Here is a 27,352-nt window from a genome sequence, read left to right as displayed (position 1 = left end):
ACTCTGACCATTTGCTAGAATGGTAAACTAAAATATTTCAGCCCAATAAAAATATCTGCAACATGCTTATGTTTGCTTTCTGGAGCATCTCTAATTGGGGCTGGTTAGAAGTTGAAATATTCCAAGTGAGCTGTACTGCCCAGGAGATTGCTCATGAACTTGTCTACTGGAGTGCTTTTGGGAAGACAGGAGCTAAATGTCAGCCTGACTCAGCAGTTCATCTCCATCCCAGGCTCACTTTTGACCTACTCTTTGGCAATATCACTTCAAAGACATGAAGGTGAAATTCCCATATTCTGAGGCCCAATATCCCAAATCCTCTCTTTCGTGCTCTTGTGTCCCTTATTGTAACCCTAACTCCCTCTCTCTTCCTCCTCCTCAAACCTCCCATCACCACCCCTAATCATCTGGAGAGGCAGCACATTTCTAGGTGGAAATTGAGGATCTCATTTCAAGTCAGTATTTCCCCCATTCTTCTCCTTGTCTCTTCCCATTTGCCCATTTTCTTCTCAGAACCCATTCTCCTGTAGGTTTTTATGTCAATTTTTATGTGTGGGCAGGAGAGAAGCATCCTCACTGAACAGACATAGTAGGGGGCCACCTTCAACAGAAGAGAAAAGAAGGTCATCATCATAGAATTTCAAAACTCAAAAAGAAAAAAGGCCAAGATGGTGGTGTCGCCCAGAATATTTTTCTTCCCCTCAACAGTTCAGTGTTCAGATTCACCTCTTAGCAGGAGGAAACTAGCTCTACATGAGACACCATCACTGCCCATCTATACGCAGGACTCTGCCCTGTCCACAGACTCTGCTGCTTTGTAGGAACCTACTCTGGCCTTTGACCCTGAAGCACAGCTAACAGAACCAATATTAGGCACCCAACATAAACCCAGTTTATCCTTAGGCTGGAGAAGGAACTGGCAACCCATTCTAGTATTCTTGCCTGGAGAATCCAATGGAGAAAGAAGCCTGGCAGGCTGTAGTCCATGGGGTCGCAAAGAATAGGATGTAACTGAGCATCCCTAGGCTAGCCAACCACCTATGACTTGGCTGCCTGGCTCAAAAAATTAGTATGAGAATCCCCATGTGGAAATTTAAAATTGAGAAACTGCTTAGTCTGATTGATATGAAGTAAATGCTGAACCACAGGGAAATGAAGTTGTGAGAAAATAACAGAATGAAGTAGATCCACAGAGACAAGAGTGAGCTTGAGGGAAAAGAGTGACTCCCTGTTCTGAGTGATTTTGTGGTTTCAATTTGAGTAAGTACAACGCACCAATTTTCCTCCTCCTATTTCTTGCAGTAGCCATGGATAGGTCTCTGTTGTTTGCAAAAGCCCTAAAACAACCAGAATACAATGCAAAAATCATTGACCCAGTAACTGATTGCTAGTTTTAGCCGGGAGGTACATTTGATAACTCCCCATCAAGTTCTAAAACTTACCAAAGATTCAAATTGAGTTACCAGAAACTGTAAGATTAGTCAGTCTGAATTATGCAAAATGTTAACCAAAAGTTACAGTGGCCTTTACTCTCTGAATTTCCTCATCCACAGGCTAATCCTCAATGAAAACACAGGAAAGATCTCTCCTCTCTGAAACTATCCTCTTCCTTCACATTCAATTATCCAAACAAGCCAGCTGTGCCTCTGCGTTCATCACTTATTCTAATTAACCCAAGAAAGCCATGGAGGCCTTGTACAGTGCTGTGTGCTCAACAGTAAATACCAGCCAATTATGATCAGGAGTCGGCATCTTCATCACCATTTCTGGTGAGAACATCAAGGTCTATTAGTTTCAAGTTGTGATTCTGGATCACCAGTCAGAATTCATGTTTTCATCACTGCTAATTCTGTTAATTCTCTCAAGCACTTCTGTTCTAAAAGATAAAGAATGGCAGGAACTTTTAAGAGTGCAAGATCCTGAGAAGCTGGTTTATTTTCTACAAAGGTTTCCTTCCCCTCTTCCCATCACCCATCTTTGTTTACAAGTAAATGCCTCTCTATTGCTTTCCTTCAGCGCAAAATTCACATGAAAAACATCTACATAAATGAGTGGTGTCAGAATCTGAAGAAATGTGCTGGGTATCAATAGCAGCTTTAAGTTCCCGCTATGGTTCAGGACACTCCAGTGACTCAAATGACCTTTCTGTTCAAGGATTTGCATCACTTCCTTTGTTCTAGCTTTGCACTATATGGAATTACAATAATGTGAGTAATTCTTCTTCTCCAAAAAAGAAACAACACTACAAAACACAGGAAATCTATGAAAACATTTTTGACAATTGAGATAATCACATTTTAATCTGTTCAATGAAATATAGTTAACATTACTTTTCTACCAGAAAATGCCTGTTAACTAAATTGTACTAAAGCTACTTTAGCGATAATTCAAAGAATAAATTGACTTATTAAACTGAGCCAGAAAAGTGGCATTTAATTGATAACTAATTACTATAGGAGGTGAGGAGGGAAAAGAAAAATTAAATATATGCTAACTTAGGGAAGTTATCTTACTCCAAAATTCTTCATGAGTGCTTAGTCACTTCAGTCATGTCTGACTCTTTGCGACCCTATGAACTGTAGCCCACCAGGCTCTACTGTCCATGGGATTCTCCAGGCAAGAATACTGGAGGGTTGCCATGCCCTCCTCCAGGGGATATTTCTAACCCAGGAATCGAATCTGTCTCTTATGTATCCTGCATTGGCAGGTGGTTCTTTACCAAGAGTGCCACCCGGAAAGCCCAAACTTCTTAAAATGCACCTAATAAATACTTTAAGACATACAAGCATGTATTGGATCTGATGTCCAGTCAGCAAAATGGTCCACCAGGGCAAGACCAGCGACCAGGGATAGTTCCAACTCCAGGCAGAGAGAAGAAGAATCATAGTGGGACCAGAGGCTCCAGCAAAAGGGATCGGGTTGATGGGCTCACCCCAGCATAAAGCAGGCTGGTGTTTGCCCTGAAGGCTGGAACAACGTTGTACCTAAGGTCTTGGCATGTTTCAAGGATTCTCTCACACAAGAGCTAGAGTTCAGTCTTGCAGTCTTTAGTGAGGGATCCAGGCAGAAAATCAGCAAAAGGGGTCAAGATATAAATCAGTTATATCTGAAACCAGGGCATAACCTCAGCATATGAAATGAGCAAAGGTCATGACAGAGAAGGCCAACAGCAGAAATGATGAGGCTGACCCATTAACCTACTGACCAAAGGGTCCTTAAATCTCCCCTAATAGCAAGACTGCTCCAAGAGCTTGGAACAGGTCCAAGACAGCTGGTAAGAATGATAGACTTAAATTTCTGACTCACAATTGCTGTTGTTTATTGTGAAAGGATTAACTGAGAGAAGGTGGGTCACACTGGAAGGAGTCTATGAACCTGAAAGCTAGACCTGTCACATGGAGAGACATGTTTGGTAGTGAAAGTTCAGGCAGGTGGGTGGAATCTCTGGAAAGATGGTGGCAGGAACCAGTGGGAGATAAGGTTGAGAGGTATGAGGTATGTGATGGGTTAGAGATAGACAGACCACAGGGTCCACGAGTCAGAACTGGTCAGAGGTAGGTCCCTAGGGGGCTGGATTACAGGGGCAGGACTCTAGTCCTCTACAGAGGGGAGAGGGGATATCCAGAAGAATAAAATCAAGAGCTGTACAAACAGGAGCATTGGCATGGGTAGCAGTGGTCCCAAGAGCAAGACTGAAGAGGCAGGGAGGGCAAGGAGCCAAGAGTTTATTCAAGCAAAAGTTCAGTATCTTAGTTATGGGGTTAAGAGATGCTGAGACCCAAAGCCAAGCATGTCATCCTACCCTCCCTCCTCTAAAATACAGGGAGAACAATGTCTGGGCATACTTCTATGTGCATCCCTGCTCCCTCAATAAAAAAGTAGGTGCAGAGGAATTCAGCAAGTTGTAGTTCACTTGTACTGAAGCTTGTATTATTGTATTGTTGACCTGGGGTCTGTGTTACCAACTGAGACACACAGAGTTAGGGTAACAATTATTTCCAGAACAGTGATAATCTGTGTCCCTATCTTTCACATATTTTTCACATATTTTCCCCTTCAAATCAGCTCTGGGAGGACTGAACAAGTCTGTGGGTGAATAGATGGAATTAACCCTTGTTTGTTATCCCAAAGAGCCAGGGGGGGTCCTTCCTTGAGCTGGACCATTCCCAGGATCCCTGTTCAGACTCTTACTAAGCATGCCTCTTGCACATACAAGTTAAGGGCAAAGTTCTCCAAGGGCTGCTTAATTATTTGGTGAGGAACTCTGCCAACAAATATCAAGCCCAGACTAAATGCGTGGCTGGAGACAATGGCCAGCTTATCTGTGATTCTGCTAGGTGGGAAAAGTTTTCGGGCTAGTCTCATAGATGAAGGATAGAGGGATGGGCAGCCGCTGAGTTGAAACTTGTCTTCAGAAAGGAAGCCTTTGTCTCTCATTCTTCTTGAATCTCACTAATGGATGGGGTACCACCACCTGGTAGCATCAAACCTGTGGCTGTGCTAGTTGTATCAACAAAGTCTCACTAAGTTATGTCTCTTTGTGACCCCATGGACTATAGCACACCAGGCCTATCTGTCCCTCACCATCTCCTGGAGTTTGCCCAAGTTCATGTCCATTGCATCAGTGATGCTACCCAACCATCTCATCCTCTGTTGTCCTCTTCTCCTTTTTGCCTTCGACCTTTCCCAGCATCAGGGTCTTTTCCAATGAGTTGTCAGCTCTTTGCATCAGATAACCAAAGTATTAGAGCTTCAGCTTCAGCATCAGTCCTTCCAATGAGTATTCAGGGTTGATTTTCTTTAGGATTGACTGGTTTGATCTCCTTGCTGTCCAAGGGACTCTGGAGAGTCTGCTCCAGCATCACAATTTGAAAGCATCAATTCTTCAGCGTTCAGCCTTCTTTATGGTCTGGCTCTCACATCCATACATGACTACTGGAAAAACCATAGCTTCGACTAGATGGACCTTTGTCAGCAAAGACATGTCTCTGCTTTTTAATATGCTGTCTAGGTTTGTCACAGCCTTCCTTCCAAGAAGTAAGCGTCTTCTAATATGGGGCAAAAAGCCAGATACACTCCATGCCACTACTGTAGATTCTGCTGTCTCAAGCAGACTGGGATCCAGAGAGTTGGTCCTAAGGCTTCTGCAGAAGACTATGGGACCAGGGACCCATCTCCAGGTCAGGCAGGCTATGACCCCAGGTTCTGGAGTTAGAGTTCAGAGGTAGCCACTACCTAATACCTACAGCCATGATCCTTTCAGAGTGTTTTCACTCATTTCATTTAAATTTCAGCACAACAGAGGGTTACTGACAGCAGCATAACCCCAGTTTACAGGGAGGAGTCCTGCGTCCACAGCAGTTGTCCTCTAGCCCCCAGCTGCACAGCTTTTAAGCAGAGAGGTTTGAAGACTTCTAGTCTAGGTCCTGCTTAATATCAACCTACCACTTTACTGCCTGGGGAAGGGTCTCTGGTAATACCATATTCAGCCAGTTATTTATCATTTGATCAACAAACATTTATTGCCTACCATTTAATAAGAGGTATTCTAAGAAATAATATTCAGGCCCTTTTCAGCTGAGGTCTCCTATGAACTTTTTATAACCTTATGAGGAAAGTCATCCTTTACCTTTTTCCAGTTTTTGGAAAACATTTTAATTTAAAATTTATTTTTTATTATCTTGATTGCAGTATAGTTGATTTACAATGTTTCATGTGTACAGCAAAGTGATTCAGTTATACGTGTATATATATATACATATATATATACACATATATATATATATAAAAGTTCTTTTTCAGATTCTTTTCCATTATAGGCTGTTACAAGATATTGAATATAGTTTCCTGTGCTATACAGTAGGTGCTTACCACTGTTTATAGGTACACATATATTTGTGATTATTTATTTTATGTTTTTCTCCCCATTTAGACTGCAGGTTCCATCAGGGTAGGTTTCATATTTATTCACTTTATCTGTTTTATATATAGCAGGCACTTAATAGTAATTGCTTGTTGAACAAACAAAAGCCATGTTACACCTTACAGATGACAAACTATACCCAAACTATATTTACTTTACTTATATATATAACTATATATATATATATGTAAAACTATACTTATGTGCCCAAGTTTACCTTGCTAACGAGTAGATCTTTAAGTTGCCTGGAGCTTTCTAAGGGTAGCCTCTTTTTATCAAGGCCTCTCCCAAAGGGTTGTCAGAGCATCGCGGTCACAGTGACATAGGTCAAATCTATTCAGTCAGAGATATCATCAAGAACAAGCTAGTCATCTCTAGTTCCTAAATAATAATGTTTCTACTACCATTCCCTGATAGTTCAGTTGGTAAAGAATCCACCTGCAATGCAGGAGACCCTGGTTTGATTCCTGGGTTGGAAAGATCCTCTGGAGAAGGGACAGGCTACCCACTCCAGTATTCTTGGGCTTCCCTTGTGGCTCAGCTGGTAAAGAATCTGCCTGCAATGCAGGAGACCTGGGTTCGATCCCTGGGTTGGGAAGACCCCCTGGAGAAGGGAAAGGCTACCCACTCCAGTATTCTGGCCTGGAGAATTCCATGGACTGTATAGTCCTTGGGGACGCAAGAGTCAGACACGACTGAGCAACTTTCACTTTCACTCTATCCCTCATCATAACAATGTTACCAGTGGAATCACATATGTCAAGCCATCACAATGTTCAGCACACTTCAATATTCAACAACCTTGGGCAACAGCAAAAAGATATTTTACTGGAAATTGAAAGCTGTGCATTGCCCAAGATGACGTAACTGCAAAGAGGAACCAAAACTCAACTCCAGGTGGAATTTCACCTTGCAACGTAAGAATTTTAGAAGTTCTTAAAAATGGAAAAGATATTAAATGTATAAAGATGTTAGAAATGTGAATTCAGGAACTTCCCTGGCAGTCCAGTGGTTATGACTTCATCTTCCAATGGAGGGGGTGTGGGTTTGATCCCTGGTTGGGAAGCTAAGATCTCACATGCCTTAATGCAAAAATAAAAACATATAATAGAAGGAATATTGTAAACAACTTGAAAAAGACTTTAAAAACAGTCTACTTCCACAGGTTTCCCAAGTGGTTCAGTGGTAAAGAATCCACCTGCCAATGCAGGAGACACGGATTCAATGCCTGATCTGGGAGGATCTCACATGCTTCAGAGCAACAATGCCCACGTGCCACAACCATTGAGCCTGTGCTCTAGAGCCTGTGAGCCACAGCTACTGAAACCCTCGTGTCCTAGAGCCCCGCGTTGCACAAGAGAAGCCACTGCAATGAGAAGCCCATGTACCACAGCTAGGGAGTAACCCCCACTTGCCGCAACTAAGAAAAGCCCCAGCAGCAACGAAGCCCCAACAGCCAAAAACAAAAATAAATAAATAAAAATATTAAAAAAAGGACAATGCTATGAAAAGGAAAAATAAAGAGATGGGACTGCTTTAAAAGAAAAAAAAAAGAAAGGTCCACATCCAAAAAAAAAAAAAAGGAAATGTGAATTCAAATCTAAACACCCATATGCAACCAGTTCAAATGGCAAGCTTAACGGCAGAAATTCTTGAAATACTCATTCAGAAGATCAGAAGGATGAAGAGGACTTATACAAAGAATATTATTTTTGTTTCAGTTGAATATGACGACTCACTCCAAAGTGAGGCAGAAAAAAGGCCAGGTCCCATACTGTTGTTTAGCCACTAAGTTGTGTCCAACTCTTTGTGATCCCATGGACAGGAGTCCACCAGCCTCCTCTGTCCATGGCATTTTCAGGCAAGAATACTGGAGTGGGTTGCCATCATACCTGCCTTTTTGGTAGCACAAGCTTTAGTGGACTGGCCCAGCCACAACTGAGGTTCAAGCTCAAGAGATGTTTCTAATGTTACTTTCCCAACCTCCTAGCAGATTTCAGGCAGAGTCAGCACTGGGGACCAAAATACAAGAGCTCTGAATCCCAACTCCAGGCACAGTCTCAATGTCTGGGTAGGACCCAGGTAGCAAGGCCACAGTCAAAGGGACAGAGGTCTCCAGTTTCCAGGGAGAGAAAGTAGCAAGACAAAAGTGCAGCCTCAATCCTTAGGGGCTTGAATGACTGCTCTCTAGAAAGATGGAAGGCAGGCAACCACAGAAAGGAAAGGGACAGATCATTCACTGATAGAACTCCTCCTGCATGGTACTGCTAGGCACTTTAACATGTAAACAGATCAAATCAACATAACAGACTTATAATGTGATCAAAACTACGCCAGTTTTTATTGATGATGAAACTGAAGGCTCAACTTGCTCAAGGCCACACAGCTAATAAGCAATGGAACCACAATTTGAATCCATAGCTGTCCTCTTCCACCCCTCAAGGCACTGGGAAAGGAGAAGGCACAGCTCAAGGAATGTCACAGGAGGCGGTCTGCCTCTTGAGTCAGTTTTAACGCATGTGTCTCTACATGCCAGGCTCCGTGTGCCAGGTGATCATGCTGGCATGAAGATGACTGATATACCTACAAGTAGGCACCTCAAGTGATAATGGATTTGGAGAGTGGGGCAAGCTAAAGGTGCAGTTGTGCAGATCAGTGGGGAACAAGGAGCAGTAGGATCAGCAGAAATGAGGTGGGTGTCAAGAAAACATGCAAATGCACAGGGCTCTAATGTGGCCCCTTCAATAAGAGGGGTGTTTTCTGAATACCTGCCATCCTAGGCTATAATAGCACACCATCATACTTTGGTTTACAAATGAACATATCACGTTTAAATGTATAGAAACACTCTATAGCATTTATGTGAGGGAGTCCTTGATATCTAAAAATGCTTATTCACTGACAGAAGCCCAAGACTTTAGAACTATTTTTTCACCATACTTCCAATGTTTGCTTTTCTTCTCTTCTTCTCCATCTCACGTACTCTGCTACATTTAGATGAGTGGCCTTACCTTCCGATTAGGTAATGAAAGGAGTGCCTGAGACCAAGCTGCCCGTTTGCTCAATGAGCCAAGTGCCTTTGACACAGGCCAAAACTCTATAGTTGCTACAAACAGTGAAGAATGTCAACAAAAACTAGAATGATAGTATCTTTTTCATGTTGGTGTCCTAGATAAGTAGATTTCAATGACAATGATCCACAGTAAGAAATACACTTTACACTGGAATCCACAACACACAAAGGAACATGCATATGTGCACGTGTGAGAAAAGAAGACAAAAGTTACATGAAACAATACCTGCCTGTGTTATGCGCACACTCTGATATTTCTATCAGAAATATTAATTCTACTTCATTGCAAAAAACAAAGAGGGTAATGATACACTAAGTTGACTTTATGATGCCCTTATGAGTTGAGACTTGTAATTTGACATCACTATCAAGGTCCAGGAAATGAGAACAAATCCATGGTGTTACAGAAACTCCCCAACTAGAGAAGGGTAGGAAAGGTCCAGGAACTGCATAAGCTCTTTCTCTTCTGTTGACAGTTCCAGAAAACAGTAAAACCAAGAGGAAAGAAGGTGATCATGGACTTGGAAAAGCCCAGTGAAAAAGTAGAATTAAAAAAATATTTCTCCTGGCTAGTGATTCACCAAAATAAAGTGACTCACACACACAGAACACAGAAGTCGCTCAGTCGTGTCCGACTCTTTGCGACCCCATGGATTGTAGCCCATCAGGCTCCTCAATCCATGGGATTTTCCAGGCATGAATACTGGAGTGGGTTGCCATTTCCTTCTCCAAAAGTGACTCAAGATTCCCTCTAATCATTTTTTTTTCTAAAGGGAATTGAATGGTCTTTTTTCTAAAAAAACATAAAAATAAAAAAAGTATTATTTATTTATATGTTTACTTATTTATTTTTGGTGCACTGGGTCTTTGTTGCTATGCATGGGCTTTCTCTAGTAGTGGCCAACCGGGGGACTCTAGTTGTGGCGAGCAGTGTGTGGGCTTCTCATTGAGGTGGCTTTTCTTGTTGCAGAGCATGGGCTCAGGAGCATGGGCTCAGTAGTTGTGACCCACCGGTTTAGTTGCCTCTTGGCATGTGGGATCCTCCCAGATCCCAGGGATCAAACCCGTGTCCCCTGCATTGGTAGGCAGATTCTTAACCATTGGTCCACCATAGAAGTCCTTTCCTCTAATCATTTTTGATGCTCCACATTACTACGAAGTATTATTTACAGAGAAGGCATTGGTAGAAAACTGATTTTATCCAAACCTGACCCAGAATGTGTTAATTTATCCAAACCTGATTCAGAATGAGTGTGGGGCTGTGTGTGTTTGTGTGTGTGTGTTTTAAACAGGCCAAGGGACAGTAGCTGTTACATTTTTGGAATTTCCAGTCATTAGGCTGACTGTGTTTCATTCAGGCAACGTGTATAGAATCATAATTGAGCCCTTAGCCAGCTGAGGCCAGTAGGCTGTATCTTGTATATTTTTCTGCCTTTACTTTCCAGAAAATGTTGTAACTTAAATCCCTATCATTCCTCCCCCTCACCAAGAAGCTTCTCTCTGGGGTCCAGTTTAGCAGCAATATTAATCCTCAGTTTCTTTCAAACCACTCAGAGGCTTCAGTTATCCAGTTGAGCGCTCACAAAGAAAAATGCAGACATGAACACGACAATCACACTATCCATTTTTCTTCATGTAATTATAGTTCCAAGACGTACATTTCTAAGCCCTTTCCCTACAAACACACAATTTCTCCAGTCACAGCCACAAACTGTTTGCCTCTATCATTAGTGTCTCTTAGCAAAATATTCAAAGCACTCCTTTTCGGGGATGGGGTGGAGGGGACAAAAGAGCATGTGTGAGGGAGCACACTTCACTCTGAGTACTAGGCTGCTCAGCTGTGAAAAGGGGGTTACCACGAGAAAAAAAAAAAAACCTGACACATTTTTCCCTGTAGTTACAGACTAACTCATTACTCACCAGTCAAATGCACTTTCTCAGAATGAACCACAACCTATACATTGGTCAAAGCGTCTCCTATTTAGTGGACACCGTCAACAACAAATACTGCTGAAATGAATTACTTGGGGAAGAAAACTAAATTTCCTCTGGGCATTCTTTCATAAAAGCTGGATTTCTACCCATTTAGTATGGCAGAAGTGGGAAAAAATGGTGAAAGCAGTGATTTTCAAGGTCCCTGTAGGCCTTTCGGCAGTGGTCTGAGAATGATTTGAACTAACATTATGACTGTTTTAGCACATTCTGGGGCTCTTTGAACAACAACAACAACAAAAACGCTGTTCTGAGTTTCAGTTTTCTTTCCAAGAGTACCCACAGCCAAATCCTGACCCTGGACCCTGAGGTCTCCTGGGGTCCACGAAGATCTCAGCTTCCACCTGGGTGCTGCAGGCGGGAAGATGCAGGAGCACAACCTCTCCTAACGCAAGGGACTAGTATGCTGCCTGCTAATCAACTCTCCCAAAGTGAAAAAGATGCAAGTTCAGATGGGAGCTATTCTTTCTCGTCTTAGTCATTGTAACTATCCCTGGTTTAGAATGTCATCAAAGAAGGGGAGGTAGAATCAGCTCCCAGCAAAGAGTCAAGTAAACAGTCTTCTTCCTCCTTATGTTCCCTGATTATGATTTCTGTTGTTGATGTTGGATAGACAGGAATACAAACAGCCAGGACACCGTCCCGGTAAGGATTCAACCCAAGCAAGTGGAAATCAGTGTGCTTCGATATGTATAGAGAAGCATTTGGGATTCTGGCCATGATTCCCAGAACCCAGAGACCAAAAGACATGACCCTCTAGAATTTCTATAAAAGGCTGAGTGGTACAATCTGGTTGAAAGGTGATATAGTGGGTTATTTTATACTTTTTTTCTTAGCATGACTCAGAGTAAGAAACATATTTTATGTTCCTAATTAATATACACATGAACACGAATGTATAAAGTGAAAGGTTTCATGAAAAAATATTGTCCCTAGGTTGCCATGTACTCTGACATTTTCTACTGATTCTAAGAAAAATAAAAGAGCTGGACATGACCCACTAAATTGATTTCATGACCCCATGATAGTAGATGGATAGCAGCAATTTGAAGACACACAACACACTGTACTAAGAGCCTTGTCTTGAAGCTGTGCTCTGTTCAGAGTTAAACTGCTTATATATTTGGAGAAGCTTGGGGAAGCTTGGAGACTAAGGGAAGACTACAGCTTTAGAGATGCTTAGTAACAGAGTGACAGGGAAAAGTGAAGAATTCAGTGCCCTTTTAAATTGTGGTCACTCCCTCTCCCAACAGTGCATTTTTTGGAGAAAGGGGGTCCAGAAAGCCAGGACCCTTGATAAAGGACTAAGATGGCACACAGGAGAATATGAAAGCAAGAGCAAAAATGGTTCGAGTGCCTCAAAATAAAGAACTAAACTTCTCCACATAAAACTCTTGAATTGGAAAATACATCTATATGATAAATATGAGTGAAGCCAAGCTATAGTTATTCTCTTTCCCTGTAAAATGGAAGTTCCCTTTTGATGAAAAAAAAATTAAGATTAAAATAGATGTATTTTTCTTCTATTTTTATCTTGTAACCGCACCAAGGTTATTTAACTAACTTCAATTTTTTGGAATCATTTCAGGCTAAAAATGTCTAAGTTTATCACAAGCATATTTCCAAGTTAAAAAAAAAATTATGTCAATATCTTACTTATGTCAACAGTCTTAATTTTTACACAGCTTATTATAGAAGGACTACATCTATCTTGCTTTTTTGGTGTTTACATAGAAAAATAACTGTACGCATTTTTTGGAAGACAAAAGGTAAAATCTGGAAAATGAAACTCAAATTTCACCACCAAATGGAAATTAGTACATATGCATGGGGGGTTTATAAGAAAGAAGTGCTATGGGCAAGTCAAGACGTTTAGTTATAAGAGAAAACACACCTCATAGGACATACCTTGTGTCCAATTCTCCCCATTTTTGGGGAGCCACTGATTCACATTCACCACAGAAACATCAGCTGGTAGACACAGATGACAGTGATGTGTGATGAGAGAAATCATGTGGAATGATTTCTAGGAATCTTATGATCTTTCAGCGGCTTTTATTTGAAGTTTTCTGTGGGAAACATTTCTTATAAAATGTGCCATATAAAAGGTGGGATAAGTAGAGATTTTGACATAGAGTTAGAAAATTCAACTTCATCTCTTAATGGGTTATCATTAGCAAGGCATGAGTTTAAATGATTGGTTAATTGAGTAGAACAAGTTTAATGTTTTCAGTTGAAAGAAATCCAATATGTTTATTCATCAAACCCCAATCCCATCTCACAAATATAAATTATTATAATCTCCCCATCCCCCATCCCTTCTCCACCCTCTACTTTCCACCCTAATACACTCTGAGTTCCAAAAGGAAAGTGTAGCATCTCCGAGCTGGAAAGAATATTAGATCTTATTATCACTACAAAAATCAAAACCAGCGTGCCCCAACACCTAGGACAGTGTTGTGTTCTGACTCTGCTGTTGTCTGTAGCTTCTATAGTATTCAACCTATGATTATAAATGCATGCTCAGTTTTGGGTACACTTGATTTATATTAGTGTGAGATTCAGTGGTGTCTACTGCCAAGATGGAAAGATTTGTGAATAAAAACACATTTCAACAGCAAAGAGGAAAGCGTTCTCTCTTACCTGCCATTGACACGGGTAATATTATATACCTATATGTGGCAGATGCCAGGTCTGCTTTACACATCCTGATGTGCGAATTGTGGGCCAAAGGGGAAAAAGCACAACTTAGCCAAATGACATTCTAGCAACCTCAAGAAATGAATCTCAGATTTGGAGTGGACTTTAGTCAGTAAGACTATATAGTTCCCAAACTGTGCTATTCAGGAATCCTGGAAGGAATGCCAGACCCTGATGGAGAACAAGGCAGAAGAAAAGATGGGAGTACAAGTTAGAAATGCAGTGTGTCGGACAGCCAAATCTCTCTGGGCCCCAAACAGGAAACATGATTATGGAGTAGTTCTCCTGGTGAACTTAGAACTGGGAATCAAAATTTTAGATCTGAGGGGGCACAGGCAGGCTTTTCTCAATCCTGCATCCTTTTCAACATTCGTGAAACTAATTTTCACGGTGCCATCACCCTCATCCTATCCCATAGTGCTGTCTCTGAAGACTGCCTCTCTCTGCCTTCCTCTGGTTGCTGCTAACTCAGTAATCACGTCTGAGAAGCCCTGGTATGGGTCAGACCCACCTCCTGGACGTTCCTTAGCACCAGACGGAGCTCTGCCATAAAACCCTATTCTCCAAGTGTCTGCCACTGCTCTGCCTCCCTAGCTGGACTGTGAGGTCCTTGTAGGCAACAGTGGTATCTAATTAACCTACATCTCCACAGCATCAAACACTGAGTCTGGTGTGTAGGAGACAGTTGTTGAATGCACAAACATACACGAGTGATCCAACTATTATGCCTTCAGCTTCAAAATCACAGTCATTTTTAACACAATCATGGCACCCATCATTACTGCTATAAATAAATAACAAAATTTCAATATTTATTTTTTTAACTTTTTTTTTTACACTGGAGTATAGCCACTTAACAATGTTGAGATAGCTTCAGATGCTCAGCAGAGTGACTCATACATATAGTATCCATTCTCCCCTAGTCTTCCCTTCCATCCAGGCTGCCAGATAACATTGAACAGAGTTCTCTGTGCCATTTAGAAGCATTTTATCCATTTTAAATATAGCAGTGTGTCTGTGTTTATCTCAAACTCCCTAACTATCCCTTCCCCCGATTCTTCCTGGTAAACATAAGTTTGTTCTTTAAGTCTGTGAGTCTGTTTCTGAAGAAAACTTCTGAAAGTTTTCCATAGAAAACTTCAATATTTCTTAAACAAAATAAGGACAGAGAACTCAAGGCAAACACATTTTTAATGAAGTCAAAGATTTACTTACACATATTCAAGTCAAGCAAAATACTGATGTACTTACTCATCTCTATCAGAACGACAACTTATACCATAAGCCCATCTAGCTATGAAAGCAGGCTAAAAGTTGTATTCCCTTTAATTTGCTATGTTAAACTAATTCAGGTTTGTCCCCATTGATTTGTTGGGCAAAATTAAACCCACCCTGTACTAATTCGTACTTCTGTCTTCATGGTCTGCTGTGCTCATTTCTCTGGTCATACAAACACGATGAACCTACAGTCCAGTGATCTATTCTTTCTATGTGATTCTACCCCTCCATCAGCGCTCAGTTTTAGGAAGACAATGTATATTATTACATTGTTTGATGATGACAAAGTAAACTAGGATGGTGTTACATGCACACATTTTAAAAGGGGATTTGTTGTTTGAGATTACTCTGTCCATTTGGATGAGAAGTGCCTGTTTATGAAATGTGCCTGAGGACTCTGACAGATTTAATGCCTAATATCAGTGTAGGGAAAGCAGTGAAAGCCAACTTCAAAGGTCAGGGGAGCATTCTGATGGAACATCAGGGATTTCGCTACAGTAAATAAAGATTCATCTACTTCATGGGGTAAACAATGCACTGCAGTCCTATAAGGTGTAAATGAAACCTTTTCTCACTAAGATTTCAGTGATTTTACCTTCAATTATGGTACCTCTTGATTAGGAGAATGAACTCTACCAAGTGTCCAGATCTCCAGTCAGGAAGCTGGGCTTTCTGATGCGGTTACAGATTTTAACAGCAAATGCTGTCAAGTAAATAATAACCATCACTCATTTTCTAAACACACATCTCCAAATTTAGATTGAGTTTCATGAATCATTTATTTATGATGCAAAGATAATAGAAGGTAAATCTGTTCAAAAGTCTTAAGTAGATTTTTCTGTGTTGTGGTTTACATTAATGAACTAGATACCTAGTTTTGAAGAAATCTGAGCTCAGTAAGAATTCAAAAACATGCAAAAGCAATTTCACAGCATATCTGAATTATAAGGGATCCATCCCTGCCTTCTTAGTTTTATGATTCTAAGGATCTCTGCAGAAAGCTTATTTTCAGCTAATAGTATCTAATAGAAGTCACTCCCTACTCATCATTACATTTTTTCTTTTCAAGGCTTTCAAGATCAACTGCAGGGGAGTAGATTACATTATTAGATGCATCCAAGTTTCCAAGAAACAGTTCAATTTCCAAAAGCTTATTGCCAAGGCCACGTAAAAGAGTCTGAAAAGAAACACCCTGAAAGGCAGCAGTTGTTCTAACCAGTTTGAGGTGACAATTTATCAAGAACCGTTAATCTGTTGCCATGTGAGGCGCCTCTAGTTCATTCACTTTCCAGCTTGGTAAGAGTCTGGGTAATTTCTAATTATGGCTTAGGGCAGTTTTCTCACCTGAAGTTAAACAGAAGTTTGAGGAAATGTGTGCATTTCAAAAAGCAATCAAGCAGTCTGCTGGTAAATAAGGCACAATTATTCATGAACTGTGCCCAGGCAATTTGGGGATTTCATGTAAATGAATTATTTTTTTTAACTAAAATGAAAAAAAAACTTAGTTTTTTAGGAGGGAGGGAGGTAAAATGATTCACTTAGTTAATGTCCAAGTTATATTGTACATTGTTAGTGTATAAAATGAAACTCAGGTAGCAGTTTTATATTGATTTAATGATCCATTAAACTCAACAACTGGCAACAAGCCCTTCAAGCAAAAATGATCATACTTTCATGAGAAGTTCAATTCTGCCACTAATTAGCTGTGTGTGACTTTGGATCAGTTATGTAACCTTGGTTATCCAAGACTCAGTCCCCTTATCTTTTAAATAGAGCTAATATTAAAAATAATTCTGAGGCTTCCCTGTTGGCTCATTGGTAAAGAATCTGCCTCCCACTGCAGGAGACACAGGTTTGATCCTTGGGTGGGGAAGAACCCCTGGAGAAGGAAATAGCAACCCACTCCAGTACCCTGTCCTGGGAAATCCCACAGACAGAGGAGCCTGGTGAGCTACAGACTATGGGGTTGCAAAGAGTCAGACATGACTTAGTAACTAAACAACAAAAATAATAACATTATCATTTTATTATTCACACACACACATACACAACTTGGTTGGTTATTAGACACGATCTTAATGCTCACCTTGCCTTTGGAAATAATATAATTATGCTTTTTCCTAACCAGATAAGAAGCCAGGACCAAAATGCTGCTGCTGCTAAGTCGCTTCAGTTGTGTCCGACTCTGTGCAACCCCAGAGATGGCAGCCCACCAGGCTCTCCCGTCCCTGGGATTCTCCAGGCAAGAATACTGGAGTGGGTTGCCATTTCCTTCTCCAATGCATCAAAGTGAAAGTGAATTTGCTATGTCATGTCCAACTCCTAGCAACTCCATGGACTGCAGCCTACCAGGCTCCTCCGTCCATGGGATTTTTCAGGCAAGAGTACTGGAGTGGGTTACCATTGCCTTCTCCCAGGACCAAAATATGTAGATGCAAATAGCTAACTGCCCTAATAGAACAGAAATTACTATGCAAATATGTATTGCTTATCTTTTCCATTTACACCTTCCTGTCCACCACCCCTGACTCCACCCCCACCCCCCACCCCTGGCCTTCATGTCCATTTCTACATTGGAGATTTATTACCTTGTGCTAAATAGATGGGGAAACAGTGGAAAGTGTCAGACTTTATTTTGGGGGGCTCCAAAATCACTGCAGATGGTGACTGCAGCCATGAAATTAAAAGACGCTTACTCCTTGGAAGGAAAGTTATGACCAACCTAGATAGCATATTCAAAAGCAGAGACATTACTTTGCCAACAAAGGTACGTCTAGTCAAGGCTATGGTTTTTCCAGTGGTCATGTATGGATGTGAGAGTTGGACTGTGAAGAAAGCTGAGCGCTGAAGAATTGATGCTTTTGAACGGTGGTGTTGGAGAAGACTCTTGAGAGTCCCTTGGACTGCAAGGAGATCCAACCAGTCCATTCTAAAGGAGATCAGCCCTGGGTGTTCTTTGGAAGGACTGATGCTAAAGCTGAAACTCCAATACTTTGGCCACCTCATGTGAAGAGTTGACTCATTAGAAAAGACCCTGATGCTGGGAGGAATTGGGGGCAGGAGAAGAAGGGGACGACAGAGGATGAGATGGCTGGATGGCATTACCGACTCGATGGACATGAGTTTAAGTAAACTCCGGGAGTTGGTGATGGACAGGGAGGCCTGGCATGCTGCAATTCATGGGGTCACAAAGAGTTGGACACAACTGAGCAACTGAACTGAACTGAACTGAAGCATTGCCTTCTTCCTAAAGAGGTCCCCAACAATGCAAAGGCTCTACGTAGGGATAACTAAAGCCATTATTACTTTGTGAGAATGAGTTTGCTTGGCTTTTTTCCTAGACAGAATACTTTATATATTAATACTTAGTACCTGGGAAAATATAAAATGGCTCTGAGAGAGGGCTGAAAGGGCAAAGGATATATTTCACAATTTTCCTTGAATAAATTTTGTCAGTTAATCATTTACTAAGTACTAAAAACCTTCTGGAAAAAAAATTACAGAAAATGGCATTAGTATTTGCCTCAGGAAGAGAAGTGGGTGGTAAGGTACAAGGGTCAGGTGAGGGGGAAAGAGTTACCTTTACTATGTTTCCTTTTGTGCCTTTTGAATTTGGTACTACAGGCAAGTATAATAGAAATTTTTATTTTTAAAAAAATCCAGTCATCACACCCTGTCACTTGCTTTATTTCAGCATTTAGATATTTGTTTACTCAACTTTTGATATTTATAATCGACCTTTTCCCCCTCTGAAATGTAATCTGGATTCATTTAAAATATGACTAGCTTTTCAAGGCTAATTTATTTGTCTTCAAAGTATTCAACATATGAAGGCATTCATATTCCTGAAGACATGGAGTTATAAGACAAGTAATATTATTTGCTGATTTTCTCTATATACAGTTTTCTTCACTAAAACTTACGCTTGCTGCAGACATGGTCTGTGTTTTACTAATCTTTGGAGGCCCCTTTAGGGCAAATACTGAGTGTGCACAGAAGGGTTACTTTCTTGAGTTCGGTTCTCAGTCCTTTTTTCCAAGGAAGAAAAGTCATTAAATATAACATGATGTTTTGATTAAAAAGAAACTTCTCAGCATTTTAATAAAAACAAAACAACAACAAGAGACAAAGGCATTAAAAGAGAGAGGAAGAGAAAAACAGTTACAAATCACCCAGAGTTGCAATGAAACTTTTGGGACTCTACTGACTGGAAATGCTTAAAAAACACCAAATATGCCATAATGAGGGAGAACAAAGGTTGACTTAAAATCATAGACACATTTTTTTTTTCAACAAAATATTTGCCACATATACAAGGTCCAGGGGATAACATGTTGAACAATGCAGATATGATTCTTGCCTCACAGCTTTCATAATAGTGGGGGGGCTACAGAAAGATACACAGACAATTATCATATGTTACAATAAATATAACAGGGCATACAGAGGTGTTCATAAAAGGAGAACCAATCCTATGCTTGAGAAAGTGAGATCAACATCACAACACTTGGAACTAGACCTTTCAGTTCAGTTCAGTTCAGTCGCTCAGTCATGTCCAACTCTTTGCGACCCCATGAACTGCAGCACGCCAGGCCTCCCTGTCCATCACCAACTCCCGGAGTTCACCCAAACTCATGTCCATCGAGTCGATGATGTCATCCAGCCATCTCATCCTCTGTTGTCCCCTTCTTCTCCTGCCCCCAATTCCTCCCAGCATCAGAGTCTTTTCCAATGAGTCAACTCTTCGCATGAGGTGGCCAAAGTATTGGAGTTTCAGCTTTAGCATCAGTCCTTCCAAAGAACACCCAGGGCTGATCTCCTTTAGAATGGACTGGTTGGATCTCCTTGCAGTCCAAGGGACTCTCAAGAGTCTTCTCCAACACCACAGTTCAAAAGCATCAATTCTTCAGCACTCAGCTTTCTTCGCAGTCCAACTCTCACATCCATACATGACCACTGGAAAAACCATAGCCTTGACTAGACGTACCTTTGTTGGCAAAGTAATGTCTCTGCTTTTGAATATGCTATCTAGGTTGGTCATAACTTTCCTTCCAAAGAGTAAGTGTCTTTTAATTTCATGGCTATAATCACCATCTGCAGCGATTTTGGAGCCCCCAAAGATAAAGTCAGCCACTGTTTCCCCATCTATTTGCCATGAAGTGATAGGACCGGATGCCATGATCTTAGTTTTCTGAATGTTGAGCTTTAAGCTAACTTTTCCACTCTGTTCTTTCACTTTCATCAAGAGGCTCTTTAGTTCGTCATTTTCTGCCATAAGGGTGGTGTCATCTCCATATCCGAGGTTATTGATATTTCTCCTGGCAGTCTTCATTCCAGCTTGTGCTTCTTCCAGCCCAGCATTTCTCATGATTCACTCTGCATATAAGTTAAATAAGCAGGGTGACAATATACAGCCTTGACATACTCCTTTTCCTATTTGGAACCAGTCTGTTGTTCCATTTCCAGTTCTAACTGTTGCTTCCTGACCTGAATATAGGTTTCTTAAGAGGCAGGTCAGGTGGTCTGGTATTCCCGTCTCTTTCAGAATCTTCCACAGTTTATTGTGATCCACATGGTCAAAGGCTTTGACATAGTCAATAAAGCAGAAATAGATGGTTTTCTGGAACTCTCTTGCTTTTCTGATGATACAGCAGATGTTTGCAATTTGATCTCTGGTTCCTCTGCCATTTCTAAAACCAGCTTGAACATCTGGAAGTTCACGGTTCACGAATTGCTGAAGCCTGGCTTGGAGAATTTTAAGCATCACTTTACTAGTGTGTGAGATGAGTGCAATTGTGCGGTAGTTTGAACATTCTTTGGCATTGCCTTTCTTTGGGATTGGAATGAAAACTGACCTTTTCCAGTCCTGTGGCCACTGCTGAGTTTCCCAAATTTGCTGGCATATTGAGTGCAGCACTTTCACTGCATCATCTTTCAGGATTTGAAATAGCTCAACTGGAATTCCATCACCTCCACTAGCTTTGTTCATAGTGACACTTTCTAAGGTCCACTTAACTTCACATTCCAGGCTCTAGGTGAGTGATCACATCATCGTGATGATCTGGGTCATGAAGATCTTTATTGTACAGTTCTTCTGTGTATTCTTGCCATCTCTTCTTCATATCTTCTGCTTCTGTTAGGTCCCTATCATTTCTGTCCTTTATTGAGCCCATCTTTGCATGAAATGTTCCCTTAGTATCTCTAATTTTCTTGAAGAGATCTCTAGTCTTTCCCATTCTATTGTTTTCCTCTATTTCTTTGCATTGATTGCTGAGGAAGGCTTTCTTATCTCTCCTTGCTATTCTTTGGAACTCTGCATTCAAATGGGAATATATTTCCTTTTCTCCTTTGCTTTTCACTTCCCTTCTTTTCACAGCTATTTGTAAGGCCTCCCCAGACAGCCATTTTACTTTTTTGCATTTCTTTCTCTTGGGGATGGTCTTGATTCCTGTCTCCTGTACAATGTCACGAACCTCATTCCATAGTTCATCAGGCACTCTATCTATCAGATCTAGTCCCTTAAAGCTATTTCTCACTTCCACTGTATAGTCATAAGGGATTTGATTTAGGTCATATCTGAATGGTCTAGTGGTTTTCCCTACTTTTTTAAATTTAAGTCTGAATTTGGCAATAAGGAGTTCATGATCTGAGCCACAGTCAGCTCCCGGTCTTGTTTTTGATGACTGTATAGAGCTTCTCCATCTTTGGCTGCAAAGAATATAATCAGTCTGATTTCGGTGTTGACCATTGGTGATGTCCATGCATAGAGTCTTCTCTTATGTTGTTGGAAGAGGGTGTTTGCTATGACCAGTGCGTTCTCTTGGCAAAAGTCTATTAGCCTTTGCCCTGCTTCATTCTGTACTCCAAGGCCAAATTTGCCTGTTACTCCAGGAGTTTCTTGACTTCCTACTTTTGCATTCCAGTTCCCTATAATGAAAAGGACATCTTTTTTTGGATGTTAGTTCTAAGAGATCTTGTAGGTCTTCATAGAACTGTTCAATTTCAGCTTCTCCAGCATTACTGGTCGGGGCATAGACTTGGATTACCATGATATTGAATGGTTCACCTTCGAAACAAACAGAGATCATTCTGTCGTTTTTGAGATTGCATCCAACTACTGCATTTTAGACTCTTTTCTTGACTATGATGGCTACTTCATTTCTTATAAGGGATTACTGCCCACAGCAATAGATATAATGGTCATCTGAGTTAAATTTACCCATTCCAGTCCATCTTAGTTCGCTGATTCCTAGAATGTCGATGTTCACTCTTGCCATCTCCGGTTTGATCACTTCCAATTTGCCTTGATTCATGGACCTAACATTCCAGGTTCCTGTGCAATACTGCTCTTTACAGCATCAAATCTTGCTTCTATCAGCAGTCCCATCCAGAACTGGGTGTTGTTTTTGCTTTGGCTCCATCCCTTCATTCTTTCTGGAGTTATTGCTCCACTGATCTCCAGTAGCATATTGTGCACCTACTGACCTGGGGAGTTAATCTTTCAGTATCCTATCTTTTTGCCTTTTCAAACTGTTCATGGGGTTCTCAAGGCAAGAATACTGAAGTGGTTTGCCCTGGGCAATTTATTTAATCTCACCCAGACTCAGTGTCATCAACTTTTAAACACAAATAATGATAACAATGAGCTCAAAGAGTTGATGTGAACATTCATTGAAATGCATGTCATAAATCCAGCACAATGTCTGGCAAATGGCAAGCACCCAGTAACAATTAGCTAATAATATTAATGGGAACAGTAAGCTGAGAACTGACGCATGAGTAGGAAAAGCCAGATAAAATGCAGGAGAGGAAGGAGGAAGAGTGTCCTGGGTGAAGGAGAAATGTATGCCCATAAAAGCAATAGTATAGTGAGTCAGAAAAAGAACCTGGCTTGAGCCAAGGGTTGAGAGGCATGTGGGGTGGGGTCAGAGATGCAGCTAAAGCTGAAAAGGCAAGCAGAGCCCAGCTCAATGGGTTTATCAAGCTCAGTGGAGGCCCTTCTAGAATTTTAACCAGAAGAGGAACAGGATCAGATTTGAGTTTTAGAAAGACCAACTTGGCGGAAAATGGAATGAGTAGTAAGAGACAGGAAACAAGGAGATCAGTGTTAATAATTTTTTTTTGAATAGTGTTAATAATTTTAAAATAATGCATTGGCTGTTGTGTAATTTCAGTTAGGGAGATTAGTGTTACATGAAATATTTATATATAATAATTCAAGAGGGCCTTAAAATAATTATTATCAGCTTACTGATATTAGCTAATTGTTGAGCTGTTAGCTGTTTAGTCGCTAAGTCATGTCCAACTCTTTTGTGACTCCATGGACTGTAGCCTCCTGTAGGGTCCTCTGTCCGTGGAATTTTCCAGGCGATAATTCTGGAGTGGCTTGCATGTTCTTTCTCAAGGAGATCTTCCTGACCCAGGGATCGAACCATGTCTCTTGCTTGGCAGGTGGATTTTTAAACACTGAGCCACCTGGGAAGCTAACTAGTATTTTATTAATTCATTTGTTCATTCACTCAGCAAGCATATTAACTTCAATGTAGGCAGCAAACTATGAGAGATTTCAAAGAAATCTCTGAAGCACCCCACCCAACATGACTGCCTGAATTCCTTTCTCTGATTGGAAGGTCTGTTACCCTGGGGATCTGATCAGAGGCAATGGCAAAGGTGATGTGGGGAGGGACCACACACCAGCAGAAAACTCAACCTGGGAGGCAGTGCTACGGAGCAGATTAGGATGGAACCTGAGGCATGAAGACAACTCCCCTTCACCCTGGGATGGGGAAATGTCACTATAACTGCATCAGTGTACAGTAGACTTCTTATTGCTCAAGGAGCAAATCTTCCATGACCCACTGGGAAGTGAATAAAAACACTTCATGAAATGTCCTGCCCTCTATATTTCAGATGGATTAACAAATTTATTACCAAAATTCTATGAAATAGGTATGATTATGTCCACTTTACAGGTGAGAAAACTGAGGCAAGAGATAGTCCCCAAGGTCACAGGATTACATTCAGTCTGATGTTCTTACAGTCTGATGTTCAATCTATTACACTTACAGTCTGATGTTCAAGCTATTACACTATGTGGCCTCTGGCAGTGGGCCACGTACAAGATACAAGAGTGAGGTCTTTTTTAAATGTATGCCTCAAAATCTGATGGGGAGACAGATCACTACCCACTTTAGCATCAGGAAGGCCAAAATTTGAAAGGTTTTATTATAGGAATAAAATGAAATAGATGATTAAATATATTCACAGTCTCTTAACAGGAAATTGGACCAGCCTCAACAAATGAGTACCATTTTGAAAGGGTTTTTTAAATCTACCTTACTCTTTTAAACAAACCACAGTTTTGCCATATGGCCTAGGACACATCAGAAAGTGTTCAAATGTGGTTACGTGCTTATCAGTTTAAAACGGAGCAGGTCATCTCACAGACTCAAAGATGGAGAGGCATGGCAAAGGAGATAAAACAGCTAAGAGAATGCGACCTGTTACTCTTGGTTTTCTGCTAAGGCGGGGTGGGGAAGAAAAAAAAGCTGATAATCTCAGTGAGAAATAAACCAAATATGCTTTTTCTCTCAGATCAAGCAAAGTTCTATCATCCACTTGCGTAGGGAAGCAGGTGGAGAATAAGCACATTTTTAACTATGAGCTCTGTGAGACATTTCCAACGTGAATCAAATAAAGACAAAATAGGGGGGAAAACAATCCCTAACCCTCCATATAAGAAAGAAACTAGCAGCTTCTTGCAATGCCACTTGATGCCAATAGCAACCGAGAGTCTTGAGCCCCAGCTCTTAGCAGGCAATGAGAAGAATCCCAGGCCAGATGGCATTTAAAAATCCAATCTCACTCTATTTGTCTCTCCCCACTAACCTACCTTGTGTTTAAAGCAATCACTGCCATTTTCACAAACTGCAATATTTTAAAGTAGTCACCATCCTTTGAGAACACAAAAAGCTCTAATTACTATGAGTTTTAAAGTAGAGAGAATAAAAATTATGGAATTTGTGAAACCATTTCCAATTAAACATACACACACATACACACACCCAACACCCTACACTGAATATAGCTTTTCCAACCCAGACACCACAGCTCAGCAAGCCAGTCTTACATTCATTCACTTGTTAGTCCCTTTCTGCGGGACTCTCTCCACCACTGAAAAGTAACTTGGGACGCCGTAGATCTATGGGAACCGACATCCCGTTCCTTCGTCTGGACAGCCCTGATCCCAGCTCTTGGCAGGACTTGTGGGTTCAGGGTCACCAACCCGCCCTCAGAGCCCTTCGCCCAGCCTCCACCCGCCCGCCTGGAAAGGCACCTCTCCCTGCCCCCAGCTCCCTGGGAAACGGGCAGAGTTGCACTGTCTTTACTGCTTTTTAATCTTTACAAATAAAAATGCTGTGAGATGGATTCCCCACCCCACCCACCTGCCCGAGTCTGCACGACCACACTCAGTCGGGTCCTCTCCAAGGCATTCAAGCTGCGCCGGCAGCCGGGAGGCGTGAACAATGAACTTCTCTTTCGCACACACACCCTCTCCCCTAAATGGGAAGTTCTGAACTAGCCCGGGGGCCAGTTCCGCGATTTCCCCGGCAAGTCGGTCGCGCTCGGTAGGTAAGGGCCGGGCGAGCATCCCGGGCCGCACCCCTCGCTTCTCCGGGCGGGCAGTTACCTCCTTCCTCCGGCTCGGCGCCCCGGGGCGGGTGATCAGGGCCGTCTCCTCGCACACCACGGCCACGTCCTCCACGAACACGCAGTCTGGGAGGCTCTCGTCGGCGGGCAGCTGCACCACCTGCAGCCCCAGTTTACTGCCCAGCACGCCCACGTAGAGCTGGTGCTGCCGCTCAGCGCGGGCGAAATCCACCTCGTCGCCCTTGGTGCGCCTCAGCGCCTGTTGGGCGAGGGACTCGGGCAGCGCCCGTACCACGACATGGGTGGCCCGGCCAAAGGTGGCTGGGTGGCCGAGAGAAGCCATGGCTCGGGGTGGCGGCGCGGGGCGCGGCGGTAGGGTCTTGTGCGGGCAGCGCTCGCCGAGTCTGCGAGCGCCCGGCGGCTCCCCTTGGCAGCCGGCGAATGTGGTGCAGCGGGAGCCCTGCTCGCGCCCGGAGCCCTGCCCGCGCGACTGAGCATGCCCAGAGCTCCGGGCGCCTGCCCGCGCGCAGCCCGCGCGCCCACTCGGCGCTCTCGGGTTTGCAGGCGGCCCAGGCGGGAGTTGTAGTGGCGACCGTCGCACGAAGTCGGGGTGAAGGCGGCGGCCGAGGAAGCGGGGAGTTCGAGAGGTGTGCGCTGGTGGGTGCTGGGTGGGGGAACCTCGGCCAAAAGGCGCGGTACCTGAACCTGACATTACCTGTATCTCGCCGCAGGTGCACCCCTCACATTTGGAGAGCTGCTGTGGTCTGCGCAGAGCGACTGGAAGGGGTTGCTTGGTGGTCGGGAAGCCAAGGATGGGATGATTCCTTTCTGGATAGATACTTTGACCTCTCTCTCTAGTCTGCTGTTCCTAGGTTTCCCGGCATGTGGTCCTGCCCCCAACCCCAACCTCCCCCTCCAGTTCCCAGGATGAGAATCTGTCTTTGTACCCAAGTCCATGTTACCTTGGGGCTTGTCAGATGGCTCGGTGGTAAAGAATCCATCTGCCAATGCAGCAGACACAGGTTCAGTCTCTAGGTCTGGAAGATCCCCTGGATAATGGCAACCCACTAAAGTATTCTACACACTCCAGTATTCTTGTCCTGATAATCCCATGGACAGAGGAGCCTGGTAGACTACAGTCCATGGGGTCCCAAAGAGTTAGACACTACTGAGCACGCATGCATGCCATGTTACCTAGACTTTCTCGGCAAATGACCCCCTCAGCCCCGCCAGACTCAAGATTGTGAAAAGGATCTTATTTCTTCCTCTCTGTAAGGACAAGAAACACAGAGAGAAATAGACATACAGAAACTCACAGTGTTTCAAAGACAAATCGGTTCTTATGAACAGAGTGGGTGCGCGCCTGCTCAGTTCCATCAGTTCCGTCCAACTCTTTGGACCCCAAGAACTGTAGCCCACCAAACTCCTCTGTCCATGGGATTCTCCAGGCAAGAATACTGGAGTGGGTTGCCATGATCTCCTCCAGGCGATCTTCCCAACCCAGAGATCGAATCAGTGTCTCCTGAGTCTCCTGCATTACAGGTGGATTCTTTACAGAGTCATGGGCAAAGTGCTATGAACACTGTGATTATGTGTGATTCTGGAGTTTTTGCCTTCAGAATAGGGAGGAAAAGACCAAGTATGTTTTTATCAGCCATAGATGAGTGCTCACCTTGAGCAGTTTCAGATGTGGAGCATCACAACTCTTTTGTCTTTGGGAAAGAAGGTTTCCAAAT

General features: G+C 42.4%; 1 protein-coding gene across 1 annotated transcript in view; it reads right to left on the bottom strand.

Annotated features, from left to right (window-relative positions):
- The window catches only part of DDAH1 (dimethylarginine dimethylaminohydrolase 1), a 156,812-nt gene extending 130,751 nt beyond the window's left edge, over positions 1-26,061 (bottom strand). Inside the window, 1 exon segment of the mRNA NM_001102201.2 lies at positions 25,657-26,061. Within this exon segment, the coding sequence (NP_001095671.1) occupies positions 25,657-25,959 (303 nt within the window). The 5' untranslated portion in view covers positions 25,960-26,061.
- Positions 26,062-27,352: the final 1,291 nt, after the last annotated feature.

The sequence above is a fragment of the Bos taurus genome, chromosome 3 (genome assembly GCF_002263795.3).
Source record: "Bos taurus isolate L1 Dominette 01449 registration number 42190680 breed Hereford chromosome 3, ARS-UCD2.0, whole genome shotgun sequence".
In the NCBI taxonomy this organism is placed as follows: domain Eukaryota; kingdom Metazoa; phylum Chordata; class Mammalia; order Artiodactyla; family Bovidae; genus Bos; species Bos taurus.
Note: the sequence above shows the minus strand (reverse complement) of the source record. Positions and strands in the feature narration are given on the sequence as shown.